Raw genomic sequence first — 25867 nt, forward strand, 5'->3', positions numbered from 1 at the left:
AGTGGAAAAATGAAATAAATAATGACAATAGGAAAAAATCAAATTCTAAAAATAAACTAAGAACCTACAAACTTTTTAAAACCAAAATAGAACAAGAAAACTACTTAACAATTATGAAAAACAGTGAACTTCGCAAATCCTTAACAAAATTTAGACTTGGCAACCACTGTCTGAAAATTGAAACAGGCCGGCATACAGGATTGGATTTTAAAGACAGAGTCTGCAATATGTGCGACAATGACCATGTTGAAGATGAACAACATTTTGTCACAAATTGTCCTCATTACAATGAAATAAGATCAAAACTTTACATTGTAGCTAATAAACGTATACCAAATTTTGACAAATTTAGTAATGAAAATAAATTCATATCATTACTAAGTGACGAGAAAATGTCAATTCCTTTAGCGCAATATTTAAAAAACTGTTTTAATACAAGACAGCAGCACCTACATAAACTAAGCCAGTAATACATTCCTTGTATTCAACTTATTATCTTTTTTTTTTTTTTATGCCTTTTTGTTCCCTTACTCTTTATGTGGTTATTTTTCTTTTACTAATATCTGATTTGTAACCCTTTTCATCCCCTCCGAGGGATGTTGTGTGTTAATAAATAAATAAATAAATAAAATAAAAGTACATGTATTTCTATGGGCCCTGTGCGCGCTACTGTGGAACGCCAGTCGAGCCGGTGAAAATTCGAGAAAACCACACAAACTCAACTTTGAAGTAATCCCAAACAACCAAATTTATATATGTTGCACACGTAGGGCTAATCTTGTTACACTGTTCAGAAGAGTCTCAACAATCATTCCAAAGTACCGTTTTCTGCGAGTTTTTGGCCTTTGTTTTCACCGCCGCGGGTTGCCAGGCGTGAAAATGCCCGGATGTCCGCCCCTGAGGATACGTTAAACCACAGTCCCTCATTCAGTCCTGTTGAGGGACTGTAGTTAAACCAACGATGTAGCGGAAACATGCTTTGGCAGGGGATAATACGATGAAAGAGTTTTTTTTTTATCGTAATTTCCACGTGTATTTGATACTGGTAGTTTCGGATGATGGTTCCGTGATCATCATTTGAAGAATATCAATTCGAAAACCGATTCGATTTTATATTTGCAAACACACTTTTTAGTGACATGGTTTCACAACGCTTTAGTTTTGTTTGTAAATCTTGAGCTATTATAGCTGTCTGTTTAGATTGTGGATTGCATAAAAGTCCGGTATTGTCTTATTTTTATTCTCATCTGTCATACTACCTAACCCCCCACCCCCACCCCCGCCACTCGAACCATTGTCAAGTGGCAGTGTGGCAAATTGTTGTTTTCACATCGAGTCAGAATGCATTTCAGTTCAGCTTAGTTCTGAGTGTGTTTGTCGTTTACAAGCTGACGTCAGACTAAGGTCAAACAAGGTCAAATGAGTACTCGGACTCGTAACTCGAGTTGTGCCCTTGGTTTTATTCGCTGGGGTGTTTCTATTTCGTACGCATGCACTTCTAATAGTTACTCGCAAAATTATAAATTTCGGCAAGTATTTCGTTATTTTAAAATATAATGTAGTTAATTCTGTTCATAATTCCAAGTGTACAACGTACCCCCCTCTTCCCAAGACGATAAATACTTGATCCGTCCCTGAATAGTGCATTATGGGAATGTGTTACATCCAAAATGGCTGCCTCCATAGATACATTGGCTTTGTATTTATCATAAAAGTGTAATTCTGAACTTGCTGTGATATTAAACTGGTTTATTTGATCATCGTAACCGATGCCGATGGACATAAGGTAAATTTTCTTTTATTATGATGATGTTTTTTTCTTTCACTGTCGTTTAGAACAGACATTTTGTTGTGACCGGCGAAGACCGGAAGATTTTATTCACTCGGAATGCCAATAACAGTGAACCACGTTGGGAGATAAAACAAAACGAAGTCAAACTGATTTCAATTTCAAAGGATAAATTTGACTGTTGTATTCCCTCTACTATATTGAGTTGATCGTTGCCGTTGACCTTGATTGTCATATGTATTCAGGCCTTTTTGTAGGGTTTTAATCGGAGTGTACATATTGATCAACATCGATCTAAATACATTGTTGATATTTTTTTCTTCAAAATTTCAATTCAAGAAAAAAGCTATGAGAATAACATGTAAATTTATAAGTTTCACCATTTTCATATACGTGAAAAATATGAGGAAGGTTGGTGATGTTTTGAAATGTGAAAAATAGTGGTTAATAATAATAATATTGCATCCTTAGAAATACAATGTATCTATCAGTTAATAGTAATGAAGATTAGTTGTGATAATGCTCAAGTCAATGTCAACCCTCACCCTCCCCACCTCGGAGTTTAGTGGGGGATTTGGAAATTATTGTTGTAAAATTTGCAAAATGCCCCACCTCCTGGGGCAAGATGGATAGGCAAATCCCCACCCAAAACAAACCCCCCACATTTCTCCCACCGATCGCCACTGTCGGCCATGCTTGCTATCAGCAGAGTACTGGCGATGCTGGCGATGACGGGACACGAAACACAGCTATTACCCCACCTCAACAGGCACAGTTTGGCGGTAAACCCTGTCTAATGCCCCACATTTGTCCCGTATCGCCCGAGGTGGGAGGGGTCGGGGTTGACATTGACTGGAGCATAACTACTACTACAAAAAGAAAGTTTAGTTTGTTAATGGGATAAAGTGCTACATATCAAATGGCATTTTCATTGCTTTATTAAAATGCGTTATGAGTATAGTTGCCAATCGTTTTTATTATTACAGCATCTTTTGAAGTCATCAAGAAATTATGGGTTATGTAGCCAAAAAAGATGCATCATATTACATGCGCTGGGTGAAACAATTGATGAATTCTAGTTGTATCGACCTCTATCAAATTCAACTTTTTGTTCTTTCTTGATGTCATGAACAACACATATTTTGTTTTGTTGTTTGATTCAGATTGTCCAACTAGTTCATGTGTGGATTATACAACTTTGTACAATATAAGAATGATTTTTCTTCTAGGAAATGTCACTTGCTTTGACTGAACAAAATTTGTATAAGTTGCTATTTGAAGTGAACTAACACTGTATTTTTAACATGCTGAATACTTCACCAACATTTAATTTTAATCTATCTACATTTTTTGTATACATCTATCATTGTTTATTTTATTACTCCTCTTTCAGATATACCTTGTATATGAACTCAGGCTGCTGAGACTCGCGTGCGATGTTCAAATCTCGTGGAAATGTAAATACTGCCAGATACAGTCGCACTAACAGATCAATGACAAAGCCGAAAGTCCGTCCGGAGGAGTCGGCCACCATGTCAAAAGAAGATAGTCACACCGGACTCCCTGCCAGTCACACAGGTTATGACTTGATCGAGTTCATTGGCAGACTGGTTCTCAATGTCTTGTTAAGATTTTGGAGGCTATGCAGCGCAGCATTACTTATGCTGTTTTTATTTTATTGGCAGTTTGGAGGTGTGATGGTGTTTTTGCTCTTATGCTCTGCATTGTTTGGTAAGTATATGCTATGTACTTATAAGTTGTGTGCTATGTGCAAATGAAGTTTTCTCATTTAATGTTGCTTTAACATTTAGTAATTACATTAAAGGGGAACCGCTCAATCCCATGGATTGCACCAAAGAATCATGGGACACTATTGTTTATGTTGTTTACAAAGTTAATCTATCTTTTGTTATCCATTGTAATTTAAATCCAGAAAGTAAATTTGTTGTGAGATTAGACTTAACTGGTAGTGCCCCTTTAAGTAGATATAGTTCAAAATCAAAATTTCTTGTATGATTTTCACCTGTTTCACATACTGGTACTTTTTGTAATATTCTTTGATTTCTTTCTTTGGACTGTTTGCACAACACTGTTTTTAACTCCAATGTCAACTTTATCAAGTGAAGTTTATCATATTACTGATGATTGGTTGTCTTGCCCGACAAATTTTTACGTTTTTGACTTCTCCCTGAAAACCCTGAGTCTGATTGATTTGATACTTTTTTTTTTTGTCATGGAAAAAAATATTTTTGACTTTTTCTCAAAAACTTCTAGTCAAATTGCTCTATTTTATATATAGCTACGAAATGTACCTCATCTGGACTTATCTCAGATTTGTTCCTCAACCTTTCCTGGCACCAATTAATTGATGAATGAACTCATGCATCATTTATTGACTCTCTCACAGGTCTTATGTACAACCAGCAAGATGCCCTTTTATACTATCCAGACCAACCAGAATCTTCCAGAATATATGTGATGTCTCCACATCACTTTGGAGTGCCTTATGAAAATATATTTTTTAAGACCCGTGACGGTGTTCGTATAAATGGCATTCTGCTAAAGCAGCGGCCTGAAAACGTGACAAGAGTACCGACGATAGTGATGTTTCACGGGAATGCCGGCAATATTGGGCACAGGTACATTTGTAAAATACAGTGTTGTTGTCTTTCACTGTGAATTTAACCTTTTCACCACCAGATTTTCCCTCCCAAGTTTTTCTGCACTTTTTTTCTTATAATCTCCAATATTTCTGGAAATGAACCCTCAGTTTGGAAGCAACAGACAAAATTTGAGTCAATGTTCAGTTTTCACTCAAAAAATTTGACTATTTTTGTCCAAATCTCTGGAAGGAAATGGCAGACTGCAAACATGATTATTTTGTGAACTTGTGATGAAAAGAGGGAACTGGTGGTGAATAGGTTAAGGACGTACATTCAGGTTCTGCATTCATTGACTAATACAATCGTCAACTTTTTACTTTTTCAACTTCTTTTTGAAAACTACAAGCCTAATTACTTTAATATTTGGCGTATATGTATTTCATAATGTTGTTTATATATCAATTTTGCACAAAAAAAAGTGAATTGGCTCACTTTAAAGAACAGAAGATATCATTAGAAAATGAACAGTATTATAATTCAACAAGCAGCCTCTCAGCTGAGATAGCTCCGCTGTTAGCAATGCACATTTCAATTAAAGAACAGAAGATATCATTAGAAAATTAACAATGTGCATAGTATCAATGCAATGGGACTTGCTGTTTTCAACAAGAATTCAAAAATATCATTTTTCACCATAAATGATTGTGGTTTTTAACAAGAAGAAAATATCACTTTTTACCAAAAATGATAAAAATATTCATCAAAATTAGAGAATTGAAGATATCATCATGAAATGAACAAATTTGAGAGTGGTCCACATGTAGTACCTATATATGTAATATCAAAGTAATTGGACTTGTCGTTTTTAACAAGAAGTCAAAAATATCAGTTTTTACCAAAAATGACAAAAATATTCACCAAAATTAGAAAATTGAAGATATGATCATGAAATGAACAAATCTGAGAAAGGTCTACCCAAGGTACATATACACCAAGTATCAAAGCATTCAGGCTTGTAGTTTTCAAGAAGAAGTCGAAAAAGTAAAACATTGACACGGACGACGGACACCGGACGACGGACGACAGACGACGGACGACGGACGACGACGGACAATCACTCATATGATAAGCTCCGCTCGACAAAGTCGACAGCGGAGCTAAAAATATCACTTTTCACCAAAAATGACAAAAATATTCACCAAAATTGAAGATATCATCATGAAATGAACAAATCTAAGAGAGGTCTACCTACTTTCTAATTGGGTCAAACTTTTTAATATAGTTAATCTGTATGCATAAATGACCTTCCCCACCCTATGCTATGACCTTCCCCACCCTATGCTATGACCTTCCCCACCCTATGCTATGATCTGCCTACCCTATGCAGTGATCTTCCCCACCCTTTGTAGTTTATCTTCCCATCTTTTGCTGTGATCTGCCCTACATATTTAATGATATCCCCACCCTATGAAGTGATATTCATTCCCTGTGCTATGATCTTCCTACCCTATGCAGTGATCTTCCCTCCCCTTTGTAGTGTATCTTCCCATCTTTTGCTGTGATCTGCCCCACATATTTAATGATATCCCCACCCTATGAAGTGATATTCATTCCCTGTGCTATGATCTTCCTACCCTATGCAGTGATCTTCCCTCCCTTTGTAGTTTATCTTCCCATCTTTTGCTGTGATCTGCCCCACATATTTAATGATATCCCCACCCTATGAAGTGATATTCATTCCCTGTGCTATGATATTCCTACCCTATGCAGTGATCTTCCCTCCCCTTTGTAGTTTATCTTCCCATCTTTTGCTGTGATCTGCCCCACATATTTAATGATATCCCCCCCCTATGAAGTGATATTCATTCCCTGTGCTATGATCTTCCTACCCTATGCAGTGATCTTCCCTCCCCTTTGTAGTTTATCTTCCCATCTTTTGCTGTGATCTGCCCCACATATTTAATGATATCCCCACCCTATGAAGTGATATTCATTCCCTGTGCTATGATCTTCCTACCCTATGCAGTGATCTTCCCTCCCCTTTGTAGTGTATCTTCCCATCTTTTGCTGTGATCTGCCCCACATATTTAATGATATCCCCACCCTATGAAGTGATATTCATTCCTTGTGCTATGATCTTCCTACCCTATGCAGTGATCTTCCCTCCCCTTTGTAGTTTATCTTCCCATCTTTTGCTGTGATCTGCCCCACATATTTAATGATATCCCCCCCCTATGAAGTGATATTCATTCCCTGTGCTATGATCTTCCTACCCTATGCAGTGATCTTCCCTCCCCTTTGTAGTTTATCTTCCCATCTTTTGCTGTGATCTGCCCCACATATTTAATGATATCCCCCCCCCCCTATGAAGTGATATTCATTCCCTGTGCTATGATCTTCCTACCCTATGCAGTGATCTTCCCTCCCCTTTGTAGTTTATCTTCCCATCTTATGCTGTGATTTTCCCCACCAAACAAATTTTCAGCACGTCCTCTGGAAATGGCGCTTGTGCTGACCTGAAACAGTTTTTATTTTTTTTATGCTTTGCTCTTTTCCTGTTTACCACCCTTCATTAATAATGTGTGCTTACCGGTATTAGTGCCTCTCATGCAGTAATTGCTTTGTTTCATATTTCAGACTGATCAATGGGCAGGCCCTTCATTCCTTTTGTGGGTGCAATGTTTTCCTTGTAGAATACAGAGGATACGGCAAAAGTGAAGGAAGCATTAGTGAATCTGGTATGTTGAGTTTTTTCTCAAATTTTTCTGTTTTTTTTTTTTTTGTCTAACCAAAATTTAAATTAAAAAACAACAACTTATAACTAAAGAAAGTGCCAGGGTTTTTGACTCCCATGTGCGAAGCACAAAATGGGAGTCTTTGCAGTTAGTGTGTCTGTATGTGTGTATGTGTGTGTGTATGTGTGTCCGACTGTTCCACTGCTATCTCAAGAACCATACATCGGTTTTTGATGAAACTTGGTGCATAGATGCTCTGAGCCAATGCGCAGATTTGATTAGGTTTTGGTAAAAATCCATGCTCGTTAATTACCTAATTTGCATGATAATTAGCTAATTTTTAGCTGTTCTATGACTGTTCCACTGATATCTAAAGAACCACTCATTGGATTTTGATGAAACTTGGTACATAGATGCTCTGAACATATGCGCAGATTTGATTAATTTTTGGTAAAAATCCGTGCATATTAATTACCTAATTTGCATGATAATTAGCTATTTTTTAGTGGTTCCATGACTGTTCCACTGATATCTAAACAACCACTCATTGGATTTTGATGAAACTTGGTACATAGATGCTCTGAACTAATGCTAGGTTTTGATTAGTTTTTGGTAATAATCCGTGGATACTAATTACCTAATTTGCATAATGATTAGTCAATTTTCGGTTTTTCCACTGATATCTCAAGTACTAATCATCACATTTCAATGAAACTTGGTACATAGATGTCATACGACACTGCACAGACCTGATAGTTTTTATGGTAATATCAGTACATATTAATTACCTAATTTGCATAATTAATTAATTTTCAGCATTTGATATAAGTAGTTAGCATTACATTTCAATGAAACTTGGTACTTACATACTCAAGGACTATGCAGAGATTGATTGTTTTCGATAAATATTTGTGCATATTAATCACCTAATTTGCATAATTAGTTAATTTTCAGCTTTTCCACGGGTATCTCAAGTACTAATCATCGCATTTCAATGAAACTTGGTACATAGATCCTTTAGGACTATGCAGAGACCTGATTAGTTTTAGGGTAAATAATTGTGCATATTAATTACCTAATTTGCATAATTAATTTTCAGCTTTTCTACTGATATCTAAAGTACTAATCATCACATTTCAATGAATCTAGAATTATGCAGACCCAATTAGTTTCCGATAAATATTTGTGCATATTAATCACCTAATTTGCATAATTAACCAACTTTCACACTGATATCTCAGGTACTATACATCACATATCAATGAATGTACATGGATGCTGTAGGACAATAGACAGACCTGAATAATTGTGGGTTAAAATCTGTACATATTAATTACCTAATTTGCATAATTAACCAATTTTAAGCTTTCACACTGAAAGTACCGTAAAGTACCGTAAAAACTCCAAAATTTCGACCGGTTTTAAATAATTGGTGTTAGAAATGTGACGTGTTTTTAGAGTCAAAATTAAGGTGCATTTTCGGACGGTCGAATTTTTCAGAATAGAAATCAGCAAAAAAAAATGGGGATGATAGACAGTGTGCTTCATTAGTTTTTAAAAAATGCAATGTCCGTCAATTGACGTAAACTTCCTCATGTTTCACGGTAAAAGCAAAGGTCGTGGCCGAGTTGTAACTCAAAATCTAAACAAAGTCATCAATCAGTGAGTATTATGACAAGCAAAACAAAACATCAAGACGCGGAGAAGAGGTCAGCACAAAACTAATAGGTCAAAAGACAAAGCTGTCTCGCACTACCTAGGAAAACTTGCGAATGTTCGAAGTACAGGTACCCATTGGACAAAAGATACATGGAAGTTTAGCAAACGATCTCCCCGACCCAGTGCAATGTATCCGGTTAGAATCAAAGCTCACGTGTCCCTTATTTGAGGGACCAAATTCGCCCTTGGATTAAAAAATAAAATGGGATTTAAGAAAATAAAATGGGACTTTTAAGGTGTATTTTGGCGTCATTTTTCGGACATTTCAATCAATCCTGCCGGCTAAAATAGAGTCTAAGTTTTACCGTAGTCATTGACGTCTGTCTATTCAAGAGTACACGTGTATGATTTTTATCGTGACTAGCGTGAGCGGGTAAGCTTCCTTTCGAGAATGAGCTGTTATCACTGTGAACAATGTTAAATTATTCTTCAGATGACCAGTTTATTTTTTAAAAAAAACTAATTTTTTTATTTAAAAAAAATCATGCCGTTTTCGCATCAAAATCCAAGCCAAAATATCATACTACAACATCAATCTCTTCCGCATTGCGTTCAATACATTAACATATTTAAATAAGCTATGGTAATTTGAACACGTTGGCATCATCCAGCTTTTTGATTGGTTAATTAGCGATTTGACCTATTTGACCTAGGAGAACATGGCGGATATCCTACAGCATCAAACGTTTATACGAGACCGGAATCATTCGCTTACGATGAAACTAAGTTGACTTTTATTTGTATTTCATAACCATTCAACAAATTTATTTTGTGTACATTATTATAATCACTACTGAGTACAGTAATAATCAACAATTCAGAAACGCAGCATGCCGAGATTTTTGTGTTCGTTTTTATTTGAAACTTCGTTTATTTAGAATATATTTTCGTTACCAATAAAATAAAAATCTCTCAGTCAATCAGAAACCCGGATTCATGCCTTTGAGGAAGGTCCCGTTTGAACGCTCACATCAGTTTTTTTTTTCGTTTGGGGGAAAACTAAAACTGGTCGCAATTTTTGAATAAGAATGAGTCGGCAATTTTTAGTGGAGTCGAAAATTTGGAGGTAAATAAAACACCGAAACCCGGCAAATAAATAGGCGGGCGAATTTTTAGAGGGGTCGAAATTTTGGAGTTTTCACGGTACTAATTATTCCATTTCAATGAAACTTAGTACAAAGATGCTCTAGGACAATGTACAAACCTAATTAGTTTGGGGTAAAAATCTGTTCATATTAATTCCCTAATAAGCATAATAATTCATAATTTTTTGGTTCTAATCACATTTCAATTAAACTTGGAGACATAGATTTTCTGTTACATTGCGCAGACCTCATTAGTTTTACACTCAAATTTGGTCATATTAATTTTCTGATTTGCATAATTAGTTTTCAGCTCAGTAATTTTGAATTATATTTAATGTGTCTCCAATACTCTCAGCACATGGGAGTTCTTTCTAAGCTTTCTTTGATTTTGATTAGTTTATATTTGGTTTATTTTTGTAGCATACACTCGGGTAATTAATCGAGGTGTGTCTATGATTAAAATAAGTCTTATGTTTATAATACAACATACAATACTGCGTTGAGCCATAAATAAATAGTAAAATGAAACTCTACAATTTTCTATTTATTAATTTTATTTTAATAGAGAAAAAGTGGGTGTTATTAGGGATTGCCTTAGACAGTCCTCGGGCCTAATGTAATTGTGTTTCCTAGACATTCAAACTCCGAAGTTGTTTGATGGGAAATGCCAACCATTTCACGCGAGGGACTTTAGACCCGAGAGACTGTCCCAGTCAGGTTTCTAGTTGATATGAATAATTCATAGTTGATGCTGACATCACGAAATAAATTATATTAACATAATGTGTGCAAATTTATTCTAAATGACCCCCTAAATGCGTTGGTTGTTCCCGTTATCACACTGAGGGACTGTGACGTTATGAACACAATAAATACAGTCACTCCAACCAAAATAGCAAAGAAAACTATTAAATCGCCTAGAACCAAGGAAACAACGTGCATTGTTTGTGGCAGTAAAATAGAAAAAAAGATGGAAACCTGAAGGATCAACAGAACTACGACATGCAAAGAAATTAAATTTGTTGTGGCAGAGACGATCGATCTACATCTTGTCAGTTTGTATGCGTGCAGAAAATGCGGACTGAGAGCGTCAACTCTGCATAAAAACATGGATGAGTTCGGGAAGAAATTTCAACAAACTAAGCGAGAGTTATTGGAAAGGTCGCAGAGAATTGCAACTGAAAGTGGGGGATCCCTGCTTTTGAAACGAATTCTTTTTGACAAGTTTGCGATAGTGTCTCGTTGGTATTCTTTTCAAGAAATATCATGGTGGTCTAAATGTTTCAGCACTTTTATAATGCATCTGTCAAGATTTGTTTGTGTCATGATATCAAAAACAGCTGTGGAAAGTGTCACGATCGCATATAGTTCAGTTAAAACAAAGTTCGCATAAGTCGTGGGCAATCCTAGTAGCCAGCAATCCTTGACCCTTTCGATTGGCCACGATAAAATGATCGACATTTGCGCGACTATTCATTTGCATAAGGAAGTACCCGGATCTGGTAAGAAATCTTACCAGTGAATTGCAGCACCAGACAGTCGGTCGTGCCTAACGGCACTCCATACTTCCTGTGGCGGCGTTCACAATTTATTCACGCCTATTATGTTTATACAAAATATTTATTAATAATACTAGTAGCTTCACGGTAAGTTTTATGTTTCTTTAACAACTGGCGCTATTCTGGGAATACAATCCTGGCAGGAGTTCCAAAATAAGACCCATGCTCTGATAATGCCTCTAGTTTCAAAAACCAATAAACATTGCCATTATGATCTTATTGGTGTTGCAAAGGATAGTTGAATATTGTTTATGAAAATTAATAATCCCCATAACCGTTTTCCAAAAATAAATAGATAAATTGTAGTACATAACAAACTGTATAACTCGGTCTTAATAATGAAATAAAGAAATGTATATACATATATTTACATTATTACTGGTACTAATGCATTGCAATACAACTACCGGTAATTCAAATTGAAAGAAATTACAATATAAAATATTCCATCAGTAATACTTCTCAAAGGCGTATTTCGCGGTCAGTATTATTTACGAAAATATTTGTTTATAATTTTATAAATTTGCTTAGCAATATCCACCCCAATTAGATATGTGTACATATTTTAATAAATAAATAAAGATATACTAACAAAATGAAATATTAATTATTTCATATTTTATTACATAACCTGCACAAAAGTAATCAATATTTTTCCTTGCTAGAATGATGTGTAACTGTAATGGGAATCCTGATAAAGTTCTCAACTGGCGATATTAGGGATTGTCAACTTCCTGTGAATTTGATTACCTAACATTTTTAAGTTCATGCACTGCAAGTTACAGAGCACGTACCTAAGCGGCCATCCCGTATAATTTATTGGGCTTCAAAAAAATAAACGTGTCAAATTTACACGGAATAGCTGTGGAATCATAGCCCTATGTTGCCGACCGCATTATTTACGTGACTGACTCTGGCCGGCCCATAAGGCTATGGAGTCTTATGCGACTGAATACCGGTTAAAATCCATAGCCAAATTTGGTTGTCGCGAAAATCACATTTTAAGACCTTCGAAAGTACTCACTCTGTTTATTTACTTCCAAACAACGACCAGAACCTATTTGAAGGTGGTCATAAAAAATTTACTTTATTTTACCGTACTCCGAGTCGGAGAAAAATAACAAGACGAAAGACGCCATTTTGAATCCCAGAGTTCATGGCAAATTCGCGTTTCACAATAATTTTGTACCACGTGACCGAAATCAGTAGATAAATTGCATTTTATGCAGCTAGTTTCTATTTTTTTTTATTAAACAAAAATCATTTAATTATAAATACTGTGTTTGATTGCTTTCTTGGAAAGAACAGAATAACATTTCATAAAAGCAATAAATAATTTAAATAAACATGAGTGAATATAGAAAATGTGTATAAAAATAGACACCAACTTAAGGGGTCCCCATGATGCTTTCTAAAACTTTGAGCCTATCACTGGAGTCAATTTGACAATAGATAGGCTAAACCTACCTTATCAATTAAAAGTAATAAATACTTTATTGGAGGGGAATAATTGTGTGGCAGTTTTGCCAACTGGTTATGGGAAGAGTGAGTGCTTTATTCTTCCACCACTGTATCACATGACCGCCGAACGAGATTACATTTATTCTGTTTTTAAACGGTGATCAATTAATAATAAAGGTACGTCACACCATTGTAATCGATAGCAAAAGCAATTTAATTTTATAAATGCCGTATGCCAGATTTCTGTTTTTAAACGGTGATAGATCCCGTAGCTCTATGTTCGACATATAACAACAAAATTAAAAAGAAGACACCCAAATGAAATTGTTAGGACGAAATTTGATTGTTGGTCGCACCAAAGAGCTACGGAGCCACAGCTACACACAGAAGTCCTTCAAGGCTGAAAATCATCGACCCTACTCTGGTTTACTTTATTTCACAACTTACAAAGAAAACTGATTCGCCGTGGACTCTAATGTATCTCAGCCTAGTTTTTTTTCTTTTTGAACTGAGGTCCCATTTGTTTGTCAAAATATACCGATGTTTTTCAGTGAATAATTTTGAAGCCTGTCACAGCACAAAAAACTATGTGAATCGACGCTGGAGATTGGATGGTACGACGACCCTTCAATTAGCATCAAATATGCTTTGTTACAACATCATTGATTGGCTGAAAGTCACCTGATCAGAGCACGACCTGGGTCACAGAACCATATTCGTCCGTATTATCAACAGGACTTTGCAAGAGAACTACACCAACATTTTCAATCATTTTTAGCGTGGAAGTTGACAACAAATGTCGAAAAACTTGTGAATTTCATGGATTCGAACAAAATAAATCTAGCAATTGCTAAGAATGGTTATCAATATTCCAAATTGCCGTTGTAGTTTTCTATCCTCAGCTGTGGTTTCAATCCATTCACACAGCTTTAGGATTTTTCTCTTACACGCTTTGTTTAGTGTTTAAAGTAATTTGTATTACTGTGGAATACTTTATTTTCACTGGATTTAATTTTCGCTGAAAAAGCTTTTTGGGCATTTTGCTTGGAATTTATTTTCACTGATTTTTGATGAGTTTAATGTGAAATATAGGGAAAAAAGTATATTCGCTGGATTTTATTTTCACGGAATCATCCCTTCAGCGAAAATAGGGAAAATAAATTCCAAGCGAAAATAAAGTATTCTACAGTACTTGATTATAGATTCCCAGGGAAAAAATATTAGTTCTGTAATTTACGCTGGTGGGGGAATCGGTGACAAAGGTCAAAAAACGTTTTTAAACGCGAATTAATTTCACGACGAATGTTTTTGAAACGAATCAATGTTCTGGTTTTCTCTGGGGCGACTGCAGTATTTGCGATTGCAGTATTGGAACAAACTTGAGATACTCTAAAACGCAATTTGTGGTACGCGACTTAAAAACGCAAATTAATGCACGTGAATTTCCCAACAAAGGTTTAAATGTTTTAATTGTCTGTGGTGTAGCACTGGTGTGGAAAGCTGTCGAATAAAATGGCGACAACCTTCAAATGCATTGTTATGCTAATTTGATATTCGGCATGATAGTTGACAAAGAAATTAAAGATTCCTAGAATTTTCTCGACATTTCTACATGAATTTGAACCAAAATGTTATTGGCAAGACTCAGAATGCCGCTGCGACAGTGACTGAAACGTAATTGAAGGCAAATAAACACGTCAGGCAAAATAGAAGAGTTTTGAGTCGTGACGTAAAATGGAGGCATGTATCATTTTGGCTCTTGAGGGGAATGAAAATTGGTTGATTTGAGGGTGTCACAATAAGCGAGGGAGCAAATCGTTTTAATGCTACGAAACAATGAAGACCTTGAACATACTTTTTGGACTTTAGTACAACGTCATTTTTGTTTGATTACCTAACGTTTTTAGGTTCATGTACTCCAAGTTATAGAGCACATACCAAAGCGGCCGTCCCTCAGCAAGTAATGAAGCAAAGGCATTTTCGATGTAAAAATCGGGAAACTCTCCCTTTTTATGCAAACTAGGAAGTTCGATTACTAAACGAAGTACAGGACGACGAAGATGAAATATCCAAGAACCAACACAAATTATATCTCAAAAGTAAATATTCGTGGTGTATTTTAAGTCTAACCGAAAAGTGAGAATTTCTTAGTACTCTAAATATTCAAACATATTTTAGTATAAGGTAGTAATAAACAGATTAATGTTAGGTACGACCGACCGACTGTCGACAGTCTATGATTGCCCCAACAGTATTAACATTGTGTCATGCTATAAAAGAAATGTGAATCTGATTTTCTTTTTAGTTTATAAATTGCATCAATTAATCCTCTTTCTCCCAAGGTATTCCCCTTTTGGTCTCCCAAGTGGTATTCTCAAGGAGCCGGTGATATGCCCGAGTAGTTTGGCAGCATCCTGCCAGACATAAATATGCAGATGACCTGCTTTTGCTGCCTGTTTCTGAATCTGGGCTGCAAAACGCTTTAAACTCACAAGGAACCTACTGCAAAAATGGAAATTAGAAATCAATACTACGAAATCCAAAACCATGATATTTAATAAAATGAGTGAACACATTAAAAGACACAAGTAAACAAGAATTAGAAAATGTTCCTACATATTCATACCCAGTGCTTCAGGTAAATTTGCAATGGGCCATTCCAGTTTATATCTGCACCTCCCTTGTTGATGAGGTCGGATTTCCAGCACTGTATGATGGGGAAAATACCCCGGATTTCCAACTGTATATGGAGAAACAGAATCTGGAAATCCAGACGAGTATGGAAAAAAAAATTCTGGAAATCCAGGCAGTTATGGCTACTAAATAAAATATGGCCTAGCTTATCTCACCACATACCGGTTGATGAGGTTGGATTTCCAACACTCTATGACTAAAAAAACTTGGAATTCTGACTGTATTGGGCCAGTATGAAATAGATAATGATGGTGGGACGAATGAGCTCATCAACACCGTGAATCAGGACTAGTTTGGATTTCCATTATCAGATATAAAATTTTGAACTTGGTAAATTAGCATATGATGAGAGTTATATTTGGAAATCCTACTCTGTATGGTGTCACAAAGGAACTCATCAACATCATAAGTAGGACCTATAGTTTTGGATTTCCATTACTGTATGGTGAATGGTGATTTGGAAATAAAACTTTGTATGACTTATACACCCATGGAAATTATACCCTCTATGAAGTAAACACACAAACTCATCAGCAGGGGGGTGCAGACATAAACTGGAATGGCCCAATGTACAGGAAGATCTCACAAACAGAGCTATGAAAGCATGTTTCAAGTTAAAACAACAATTATTTTCTGAAACAAACATCCCAATTAAAATATATCTCAAAATGTTTGACTCTGTAATTAAACCAGTGTTGCTGTACTGCTGTGAAATATGGTCAAATGAAAATATTAGGTAATATGCAAAACCTGTTCAACTTTAATATACCAATGGACAAATTTCACAATAAATTTTGCAAATTTCTTTTAAAAGTTAACTGCAAAGCATCAAATATAGCTTGCCTTCTGGAATTAAGAAGGTATCCTCTTGCCTTCTCAAGCATTGTACAGAAAATAAAATATTGGCTCAGAATTTCTGACAAACCATGCAACACTTTAATCTATGAGGCCTTCAGACTAGGCAAATATATGGACTCAAAAAAGGATAAAAATTGGATGTCCAACACTAAAAACATATTCAATATTACAAGTATGCACCATATGTTGGATACTGTGACAGCAGATAAAAAACAGACAATTATTACATCCCTTGAGAGGAATATCTATGTTCAAAAATCATTTTAAAGAGACACTATATAATGATAACAAAGGTAATAATTGCAAAAATAAGTTAAGAACTTAATTTCGATTTTGAAAAATACAAGGAAGATGTAAAAAAACATAAGTCACCCTGACACTAGCACAATTCTGTGGCACGCATTGGCACGACTCACGTTGTGCCAGTCCGCAAACTAGTCGTAAACTGGCGTGAAGTGTGCATAAACCTGTTGTGACTGCGTGCCATGTTGGGACGAGAAATTTGAAATGTTCAACATTTTTGTCACTGTTCATGAACTCGTCGGGAGGATGCGTGCCAGTGGGTGGCACCATGCCACGACTGTCACAAACTGCCATGAATAGTTCACGATCAGCTAACGTACACAAACTCGTCGTGCCAATGCAGGAAGTGCGTAAACTATGTGCAAACCATGCGTGAACTTGTCATGCCTGTTCGTGTCAATGTGGACACTGATGGGCACGCATTCATGAACTATTCGTGAACTTGTCATGAACTAGTCGTGAACAGTGCGGGAGCCTCCCTGTTCGTGTCCCAAAATGGCATGACTTGCCACGACAAAATAGTGGCCAAAAGTCGTGCAAGTGTCAGGGTGGCTTAAGCTTACAAGTTCTACCATACCACAAAAGTCATTACAACAATTTACAAATCTGATATTGAAAACACTGTAGACATTCTAAAAACAAAAGATAAAACAATCACTAATTCATTTGGCAAAATATATCTTTGAGTGCTTCAATTTAAGAATTGACACTCATAAACAAAACATACACCAGCTGTCTTATAATATTTATAATTGATATAACTCATTAAGATACCTTTTCTGTTTTGTTTTTCCCATCAGTCCTTGTTCTTTTTATTTTATTATGTTTTCATTTTGTCATCATTTGTATTTTGTCTTGCCATTTTGAATGTTTCTGAAACTTTATTGTATTTTAAAAATCCAGATCCTGAACAAGGTATAATTTCATTAAAGGCATTATTATTATTATTATTATTATTATTATTATTATTATTATTATTATTATGTTTAAATATACTCACTGGGTGTCAAGGTCAAATGCCTGTTAATGCATGGTGGTAACTGATATACTATGAAAACATGATACTTGCCCACCCCAAATTACTATAGTGTAACATTGGGGTAGCCTTAATACCATAAAGTACAGTTTAGTCAGCTGTGTGCAATCTTTAGTATTTGACAACTACTTGAATTAATAAACTACTTGACTGATGTACACAAGTTCATTTTGGGTCACCACACACTACTTGGAGTAGCACTTGGCTACATAAAACACACAATATTACCGTACCCCTTGTGTTGACAATTTTTCTTATATTTTTGCCCCCTGTACCAAGTAGTTTCAAAATGACTCTGACATAAAGCATATATATTAGATATGGCTATCTACATTATGACATCTAATTACCTGCAAAACAAAGTACTGTAAAATCTGTATTAGAAGCCGCGGCTTCTATTAAAATGGTACAATGCAACAGAGGGGATGCGGCTTCTATTAGAGCATCTACACATATGAGAAATGATGAATTTTTGGTTCTCAATTATTCAAATAGAATGGATGCGACTTCTATTAGGGATGCGGCTTCTAATACAGATTTTATGGTACTGCACGGCTTCTATAATAATATAGTATAGTATACGCCAGGTATATAATTTATATCTTCTACTCTGAGACTTCTACTACTACGCTGCAAGTATAAAAAAAAAACATGGTCAACTTACATGTACATGTCTTCTAAGTCCTCTATCAAGACCCCCCACCCTGGGGCCCAATAGTTCATACATTTGTAGTCTGTTCTTTAGACTCTTCTTCCTCTTGTTCCAACTTTACCGCCTCTTCTCCCGCCTCTGACTGCCTTACTCTCTCTTCTGTCATGATCCCATCTTTTTCTGGACTCTTCAAGATCATCTTCATCTGTCTGTGTTGTCTTGGGTCTGTCTGGGCATCCTGTGGCCACATGATGGTAGGGCAGAAAACAGCCTTTGCATAGGTTGATGCTGCACTCCTGACATCTGAACACAGTCGATACAGGACAACCTTTTTTTGTTTTTCTCCCTAACTGAATGCACCATCTGCAGGATGTGCCGCGGGTGCACCGACCATGGATTAAATGGTGGTTCTTGAATGAGCTGATGACAGGTTCAGAATTTCTGGTCTGCTGCTTCCGGGATGAAAACCCACCAACCAGTGCCATGCCAACTTCAATTTGGAAGGCCTTGTGCGTTTTCTTTGGATCCACTGATTCTTTGTAAAGGATCCAACTATTGCATATAGCAGTATCCAGAAGGTAGAAAAACATGTACTTCCACCATTTCTTTGACTGGCGCTGGGCTGTATAATAGGACCTGAGTTGGTTTGACTTATCAACTCCACCCATGTACAGATTGTAGTCATAAATGGCTTCTGGGGCCGGGAGAGAGTATGGTACTTTCCTGCCAGTATCTTGTGAGCGCAGGGAACGGGTAACCCTTTGGTTCTTGGTTCTATAGCCCTCATAGTACGTTGTCAGTATATTCAGGAGGGTGGAGTCCTTCCATGTTATAGCCACCACTTTATCCTTTTGTCTGGATACAAACTGTCCCCTCTCAAGCTGCATTATTGCCTTGTGATTTTTATTTTTCTTGGGGTTGGTACGGAGAGCATTTGGGAATCCCACTCTATCTTGCCTAACGCTGCCAACCACATATATTTCATGATTTTCTAGCAGGTAATTCACCATATCTACACTGGTATAATAACTGTCAGTGTACAGGATATGATGACGTCCCCTTATGTCAATGATAAGTCTTTCACACAGGTCCCTTGTTCTGGACACTTCCCTACTATACTGTTCATGACTGCCAGTCATTGACATGATCTCAATCCTGTAGTTGTATCCAGTTTTGCTATCAGCCAAGGCATATATTTTGAATCCCTTACCATTGGGTTTTCTCTGAATAGAAACTGTAGGTACTCCTCCATAACGACCCTTGTAGCCAACAATGGACTCATCTATGCAAATTTGACGGTGCATGTTGTAACATTCCCGGGACTTGATGAAGACAGCATCCAGTACTGGCTGTACTTTATATAGAGGTGCCTCTTTTTTTCTTTTTCTGCGTTCTTCATCATTGACTATATTCATTGGGTCATTTTCTGGGTTGTTACAGTGAAAATACTGCATCAGCTTTTGGTACCTATTGCGGCTCATGATGTTGGCAATGTAGTCATTTCTAATTGCTTGGTAGGTGGACCAGTAGTCTGCTATCTCTGGTTTCGAATCAACACCCATGATAGCAATTATACCAATCAGTGCACTTATTTCTTCGCTGCTAGCAGGAGACCAGAATCTATCCCCTCCATTCTTAGTGATGCACCAGTTGGCATACCTGTTGGTTTCTTTCCATAATCCTTTCACCAGAGATCTTGGAAAGATGGCATAGAAAGCATCAATGGGTTTTGCCCCCTTACCCAAATCAATGCTGGGTCCAGGTGTGTTACCAGTGAAAGGACGTGTATGGCGTTTTTTCAGCATTGTACTCCATCCATCATCATCTTCCCTACTACTATCATCTTCAGACTCAGAGTAGTGTGCTGGTTCAGTATATACTGTACGCCAGGTCTCTTCTATTAATTTGGCATTGTGGTTGCGTAGTCTTAACCGTGCCATCTCTTCATCTTCAGACGAAAAACCACCAATTTCTCCTGATGATGAATCCTCCACTGGGGGTGGTGGAAATGGTGACGATATGCATGAATCATCATCATCATCATCATCATGTACAAGGGCTTTTCTTTGCTTGGTAGCTCTGGACTTCTTTCTCCTGCGTTTTTTTTTCCTAAGCAATTCAGTATTTTTTTTCAAATCATTATCTGACTCACTGTCACTATTACTAGATGTATCTGTCCCCTGGCTTTCTGATGATGATGATTCTACATGTGGTGAGGGCACCACAGCTCCTCCCCTCTTGGCAGCTAAATACTTTCTTCTCTTCTTTTCTCTCTTCCTTATATGTTCAGTATTTTTTAATTCAAGTTGACTGTCAATATTATCTGGTGGAGAGACTACCTTTTCCTCAGGTGTTAGTGGTAGTGGTGGGTCTACACTTTCTAATGTTGGTTGTAGATGTAGGTCTACCTTTTCCTCAGGTGTTAGTGGTAGTGGTGGGTCTACACTTTCTAATGTTGGTGGTAGATGTAGGTCTACCTTTTCTGCAGGTGTTAGTGGTAGTGGTGGGTCTACACTTTCTAATGTTGGTGGTAGATGTAGGTCTACCTTTTCTGCAGTTGGTGGTGGAAGTGCTGGGTCTACACTTTCTGCAGTTGATGGTGGTGGTGGGTCTACACTTTCTGCAGTTGGTGGTGGTGGTGGTAGGTCTACCTTTTCTGCAGGTGTTAGTGGTAGTGGTGGGTCTACACTTTCTATTGTTAGTGGTAGATGTAGGTCTACGTTTTCTGCAGGTGGTAGTGGTGGGTCTACACTTTCTAATGTTGATGGTAGATGTAGGTCTACCTTTTCTGCAGGTGTTAGTGGTAGTTGTGGGTCTACACTTTCTAATGTTGGTGGTAGATGTAGGTCTACCTTTTCTGCAGGTGGTGGTGGAAGTGGTGGGTCTACACTTTCTGCAGTTGATGGTGGTGGTGGGTCTACACTTTCTGCAGTTGATGGTGGTGGTGGTGGGTCTACACTTTCTGCAGTTGATGGTGGTGGTGGTGGGTCTACACTTTCTGCAGTTGATGGTGGTGGTGGGTCTACACTTTCTGCAGTTGATGGTGGTGGTGGCTCTACACTTTCTGCAGTTGATGGTGGTGGTGGGTCTACACTTTCTGCAGTTGGTGGTGGTGGTGGTGGTGGTGGGTCTACACTTTCTGCAGTTGATGGTGGTGGTGGGTCTACACTTTCTGCAGTTGATGGTGGTGGTGGTGGGTCTACACTTTCTGCAGTTGATGGTGGTGGTGGGTCTACACTTTCTGCAGTTGATGGTGGTGGTGGTGGGTCTACACTTTCTGCAGTTGATGGTGGTGGAGGGTCTACACTTTCTGGTGGTGGTGGTGGAGGGTCTACACTTTCTGCAGTTGATGGTGGTGGAGGGTCTACACTTTCTGGTGGTGGTGGTGGAGGGTCTACACTTTCAGCAGATGGGTCATAGCTTGTATCCATCATTTCCTCACTTTCAACTACAGTTTTTTCTAGTTTAGGAGTCCCAGATGATGTATCCCAACTCCCTGGTGGATTATTTTTATCTGTCCTTCTCTTCTTTTTTTTTGTTTCCCCTGAAGTATCAGAAGAGGTCTCACCATTCTCTCCCTGTGTCTCTGTGCTGGTGTCACTCACTGGCTTATGTTTCCTATTTGAGAATTCCTCCTGGAAAGTTGCCTCAATGTCACTTACAATTCCCTCTTTCTCCATATCCATTTTTCCCAGCTGGTCTTTTTTCTCTTCTTTTATTGGCACATTTACTGACCTAGTTGTTGATGGCTCTATAAGGAGAAGATTTTTCGCATCAGAAAGCTGTAAGGAAAACAGATCTCATATTGACATGCTTCATGCAAGGGGCCCTATGGGTAGATCAACTCCTGCAAATTGCACTAAAGGAGAACCCACTGTTACTGACTGGGAAAATTTGCCATGCCATGCATGGAGCAAAATAAACACCATGCAAAGTAATTCAATATGGTCAATTTCTTTGCCACAAGGCTATATGCTGGACTATACCATTTAGATGTGGGGGTGGCAACTGAGGGGTCAAGTGTGGATAAAATCATGCAGAAATAATAGTAGTGCATATCAAAAAAATATCCATTCTAGCAGAGCTAACATGTACTGTAAAATCTGTATTAGAAGCCGCGGCTTCTATTAAAATGGTACAATGCAACAGAGGGGATGCGGCTTCTATTAGAGCATCTACACATATGAAAAATGATGAATTTTTAGTTCTCAATTATTCAAATAGTATGGATGCGACTTCTATTAGGGATGCGGCTTCTAATACAGATTTTACGGTAGCTATCAATTTTACATACTGCCCCAGTATAGATATTTTATAGTGTGGGTGAACCAATGATACCATACAGTGTACTTGTTACTGGCATAGTTGAACTTGCATGCACTCACTGTATGCTCAGTGGTCTGAAACGGTTGCCACATGCATCCAATATGTTATATTTAGTAGTTAGCTTTAACTGATCAGTACTTACCAGTTCTCAGCATGGTCTGTGTACGGGTTTCTGGCAGTATAAACTAGACACAATTCAACTGGAGAGCTGACAAAAACACGTCCTCTTTTATCCGCATGAATGTTCCAAGTAAACAGGATCAGTGAAAACATTCCTTTGAGTCACTGTATGCTAATAAGGTTGAGTGCATGATACAAGATGTCCTTGACCCAGGGGTGGTATCACATTCAATGGTTCAAAACTGCATATTTAATCCACTTGGGAAACCTGTCAGTAATCATTCATCTACTGACATCTACATAATGGGAAACCGGAACCGGATTTCAGTGATTTGCAAATAGAAAACAGACATTGTAGTTAGACATTAGCTTTAAAACCTTTTGTGAACTTGAGTAAGTTAATAGTGCAAGGTTCTAAGATATTAAACTGGGTTGTTGTTACTACAAGACTTCCAGGTTTAATTCTATTTTAAAAGTGACATTTACATATGTATACTATGAATTTTATTGACACAACACTGATTTAGGAAAGTACAGCAGTAAGGTCACTAAAACTACAGTACAGATAAAAAAAAAATAACGAGTACATCAAAATCCCACCAAAAAATTAAAAAAAACACACAACAATAAAAAATTAACTAAAAAAAAATAACTAGGAATCATGATTATAAGAAGAAAACAAAATGACATCACAATTAAAAAAAAAACACTAGTAAAATTGTGTAGGTAACTAATAACTACAAAAAAAGTGATAATGAAGTTAAAATGAACAAGTTATTTATGTTTTACTTGACACACATATGTGTTTCTATGCAATTTTAATCTCACTTATATTGGCTTGTCCAATCCTGTTAATTTTGAGACAGGGCTAGATACAAAGTGTAGTCTTATAGATCGGGACAACTGAAAAGTAATTTGCTTGCCTTACCCAGCTGGGATAGTATATATATAGGCAACATACATTTTGAATAAATGAGTTAACAAGTCAAGGTCGTGCCCTTTGAAAGTCTGGTAGTTGAATTAATTTTGTCTCGTTTATATTTTTAGCATCTCAAACACCAACTTGTATGAAATGTTTTTCGCTTTGTTTTGTATATTGCATTATGGGTAAAGGTCAACAGTTGAATGAAACAAAAAACTTTGAAGCTGTTGTTCATGTTGTATTTTATTGGTCGGCACAGAGTGGAAGATAAATGTCAACCCTGGCATATGATACGTCACTGATGTGCTAAACCTGTATGGTATTTGAGATATTGTGAATAGACTTCAGATACAAATAACCAATGAAATGTCGTTGAGTGCAAGGGAGTCGCAAGACTTGTTTTTGACCTACCAATACATGTAATGTTCTGTTCTCCCTTGTCAGCTAGTCCAACAGTTCCACTGCTGTATGTGACCATACTTTATAGAACAGCTCCATGATATGAGACGAGTAAACAGTTTTTAGAGGCAAAAAACCCCCCCAAAAAAATCTTGTGGCTCTGTTACGAAATCTCAGAAACCATTTACATATCTAGGATATCTGCACATACCCTACCAATTGAAAAACTTAGATATCAAGGGATACCTCCAGAGGAAAGAAAGTGCCAACTTTGTAACAATGGGGCTATTGGCAATGAAATCCATGCACTTTTAGACTGCAACCATACTGGAATAACAAATGCTCGTACTGAATTTCTGAATACAGTTAGCATTTATAATGAAAGTATCCTTAAACTATCAAAACAACAAATGTTTACAGAAATTTTAAGTTCGAGAGATGGGTTCATTGCCAATAGTGCTAGCAAATTTATTGACAGCATACTATTTTACTATAAGTAATTTTACTTAGACTTTAGTTATTTATGTATTTTCTTTTGTCTCGTGTGTGTACTTGTGTTTTATTATATTTAATGTCTTTTGACCACAGATAATGTAACAAAATATATTATTTAGTGTCAAATAAAATATACTATACTATACTATAAGGTCTGTTGCATGGTTTCGGTTTAACCATTTTTCATTTCATCACAGGTTTATACATTGATGCTGAATCCGCTTTTGACTACCTCCTAAAAAGAAGTGATATTGATCCGTCAAAAATTATCCTCTTTGGGAGATCTCTAGGAGGCGCTGTTGCAATCAATGTGGCATCCTCTCCCAAGTACAGAGACAAACTATGTGCTCTCATTGTTGAAAATACATTTACAAGTATACCAGATGTAGCAAAAGTTCTTTTCCGGATTCCAATTCTGAAGTGGATTCCTCTTTGGTGTCATAAAAATAAGGTAAGAAATTATTTTTTATTTCAATCGTTTCAATTAATTTGAGTTAAAAATAAAAACTGCATAAAGAAAGGCAAAAATTTACATTTTTGAAACAACTTCTATACAATTCATGTTAAAGCATTCTTAAGCATTAAAACATTCAGAGAATTGCAAGTAAATATAGGCTTAGTGATCATAATGTAGAAATTGAAAGAGGCAGACAACAACGACTAAAAATTCCTGCGGTAGAGCGATTTTGTAAAAAATGTCATACAAATTCAGTTGAAGACGAACAACATTTTATCCTAGATTGTGAATTTCTCGATAAAGAAAGAGGAGAGATGCTTCAAGAAATAGGAATTAAAAATAAACTAAATAAAACAGACAATTTCATTAAAATAATGACGTGCTTTATACCCCTGGCAAAGTTTCTAAATAAGGCAAAACAGAAATCAGGTATATGATAGCTATCACCTCTACATTGGGAGAATCCTGTAACTATCCTTAATTTGTTTTTCCTATTAAGCTTTTAACATCTTTTATTTTTAATTTTACCTCATAGTTTAGCTACTCTATTTTTTTCTGATTTGTATTTTATTTACCATACTGCGCCCTCTGATGGCATAGTAGTGTAATAAAGTTATTATTATTATTATTATTATTATTAATAAATATTATTAA

At 36.7% G+C, this 25867-nt stretch overlaps 2 protein-coding genes across 3 annotated transcripts in view; one reads left to right on the forward strand and one right to left on the reverse strand.

The window, feature by feature from the left end:
* Positions 1-1677: 1677 nt before the first annotated feature.
* The window catches only part of LOC102809951 (protein ABHD13-like), a 31994-nt gene continuing 7804 nt past the window's right edge, over positions 1678-25867 (forward strand). The window contains exons 1-5 of the mRNA XM_085508026.1: positions 1678-1786; positions 3183-3520; positions 4197-4428; positions 7030-7130; positions 24954-25207. Of these exons, the coding sequence (XP_085364152.1) occupies positions 3226-3520; positions 4197-4428; positions 7030-7130; positions 24954-25207 (882 nt within the window). The 5' untranslated portion in view covers positions 1678-1786; positions 3183-3225. The remainder of the gene's footprint in view (positions 1787-3182; positions 3521-4196; positions 4429-7029; positions 7131-24953; positions 25208-25867) is intronic.
* Positions 15490-23236, reverse strand: LOC144358464 (uncharacterized). Of its 2 annotated transcripts, none has more exons than XM_085508025.1 (2): positions 22963-23236; positions 15490-22276 (listed from the first exon to the last, which is right to left on the reverse strand). In XM_085508025.1, the coding sequence occupies exon 2, from the start codon at positions 22178-22180 to the stop codon at positions 18584-18586; it is 3597 nt and encodes a 1198-aa protein (XP_085364151.1). In that variant the 5' UTR covers positions 22181-22276; positions 22963-23236; the 3' UTR covers positions 15490-18583. The 2 variants fall into 2 exon arrangements, with proteins under 2 accessions (XP_085364151.1, XP_085364150.1); XM_085508024.1 differs by having other exon boundaries at positions 15490-22245; positions 22963-23154.

Source organism: Saccoglossus kowalevskii, chromosome 14 (genome assembly GCF_978046115.1).
Source record: "Saccoglossus kowalevskii chromosome 14, keSacKowa6.1, whole genome shotgun sequence".
Classification (NCBI taxonomy): Eukaryota; Metazoa; Hemichordata; class Enteropneusta; family Harrimaniidae; genus Saccoglossus; species Saccoglossus kowalevskii.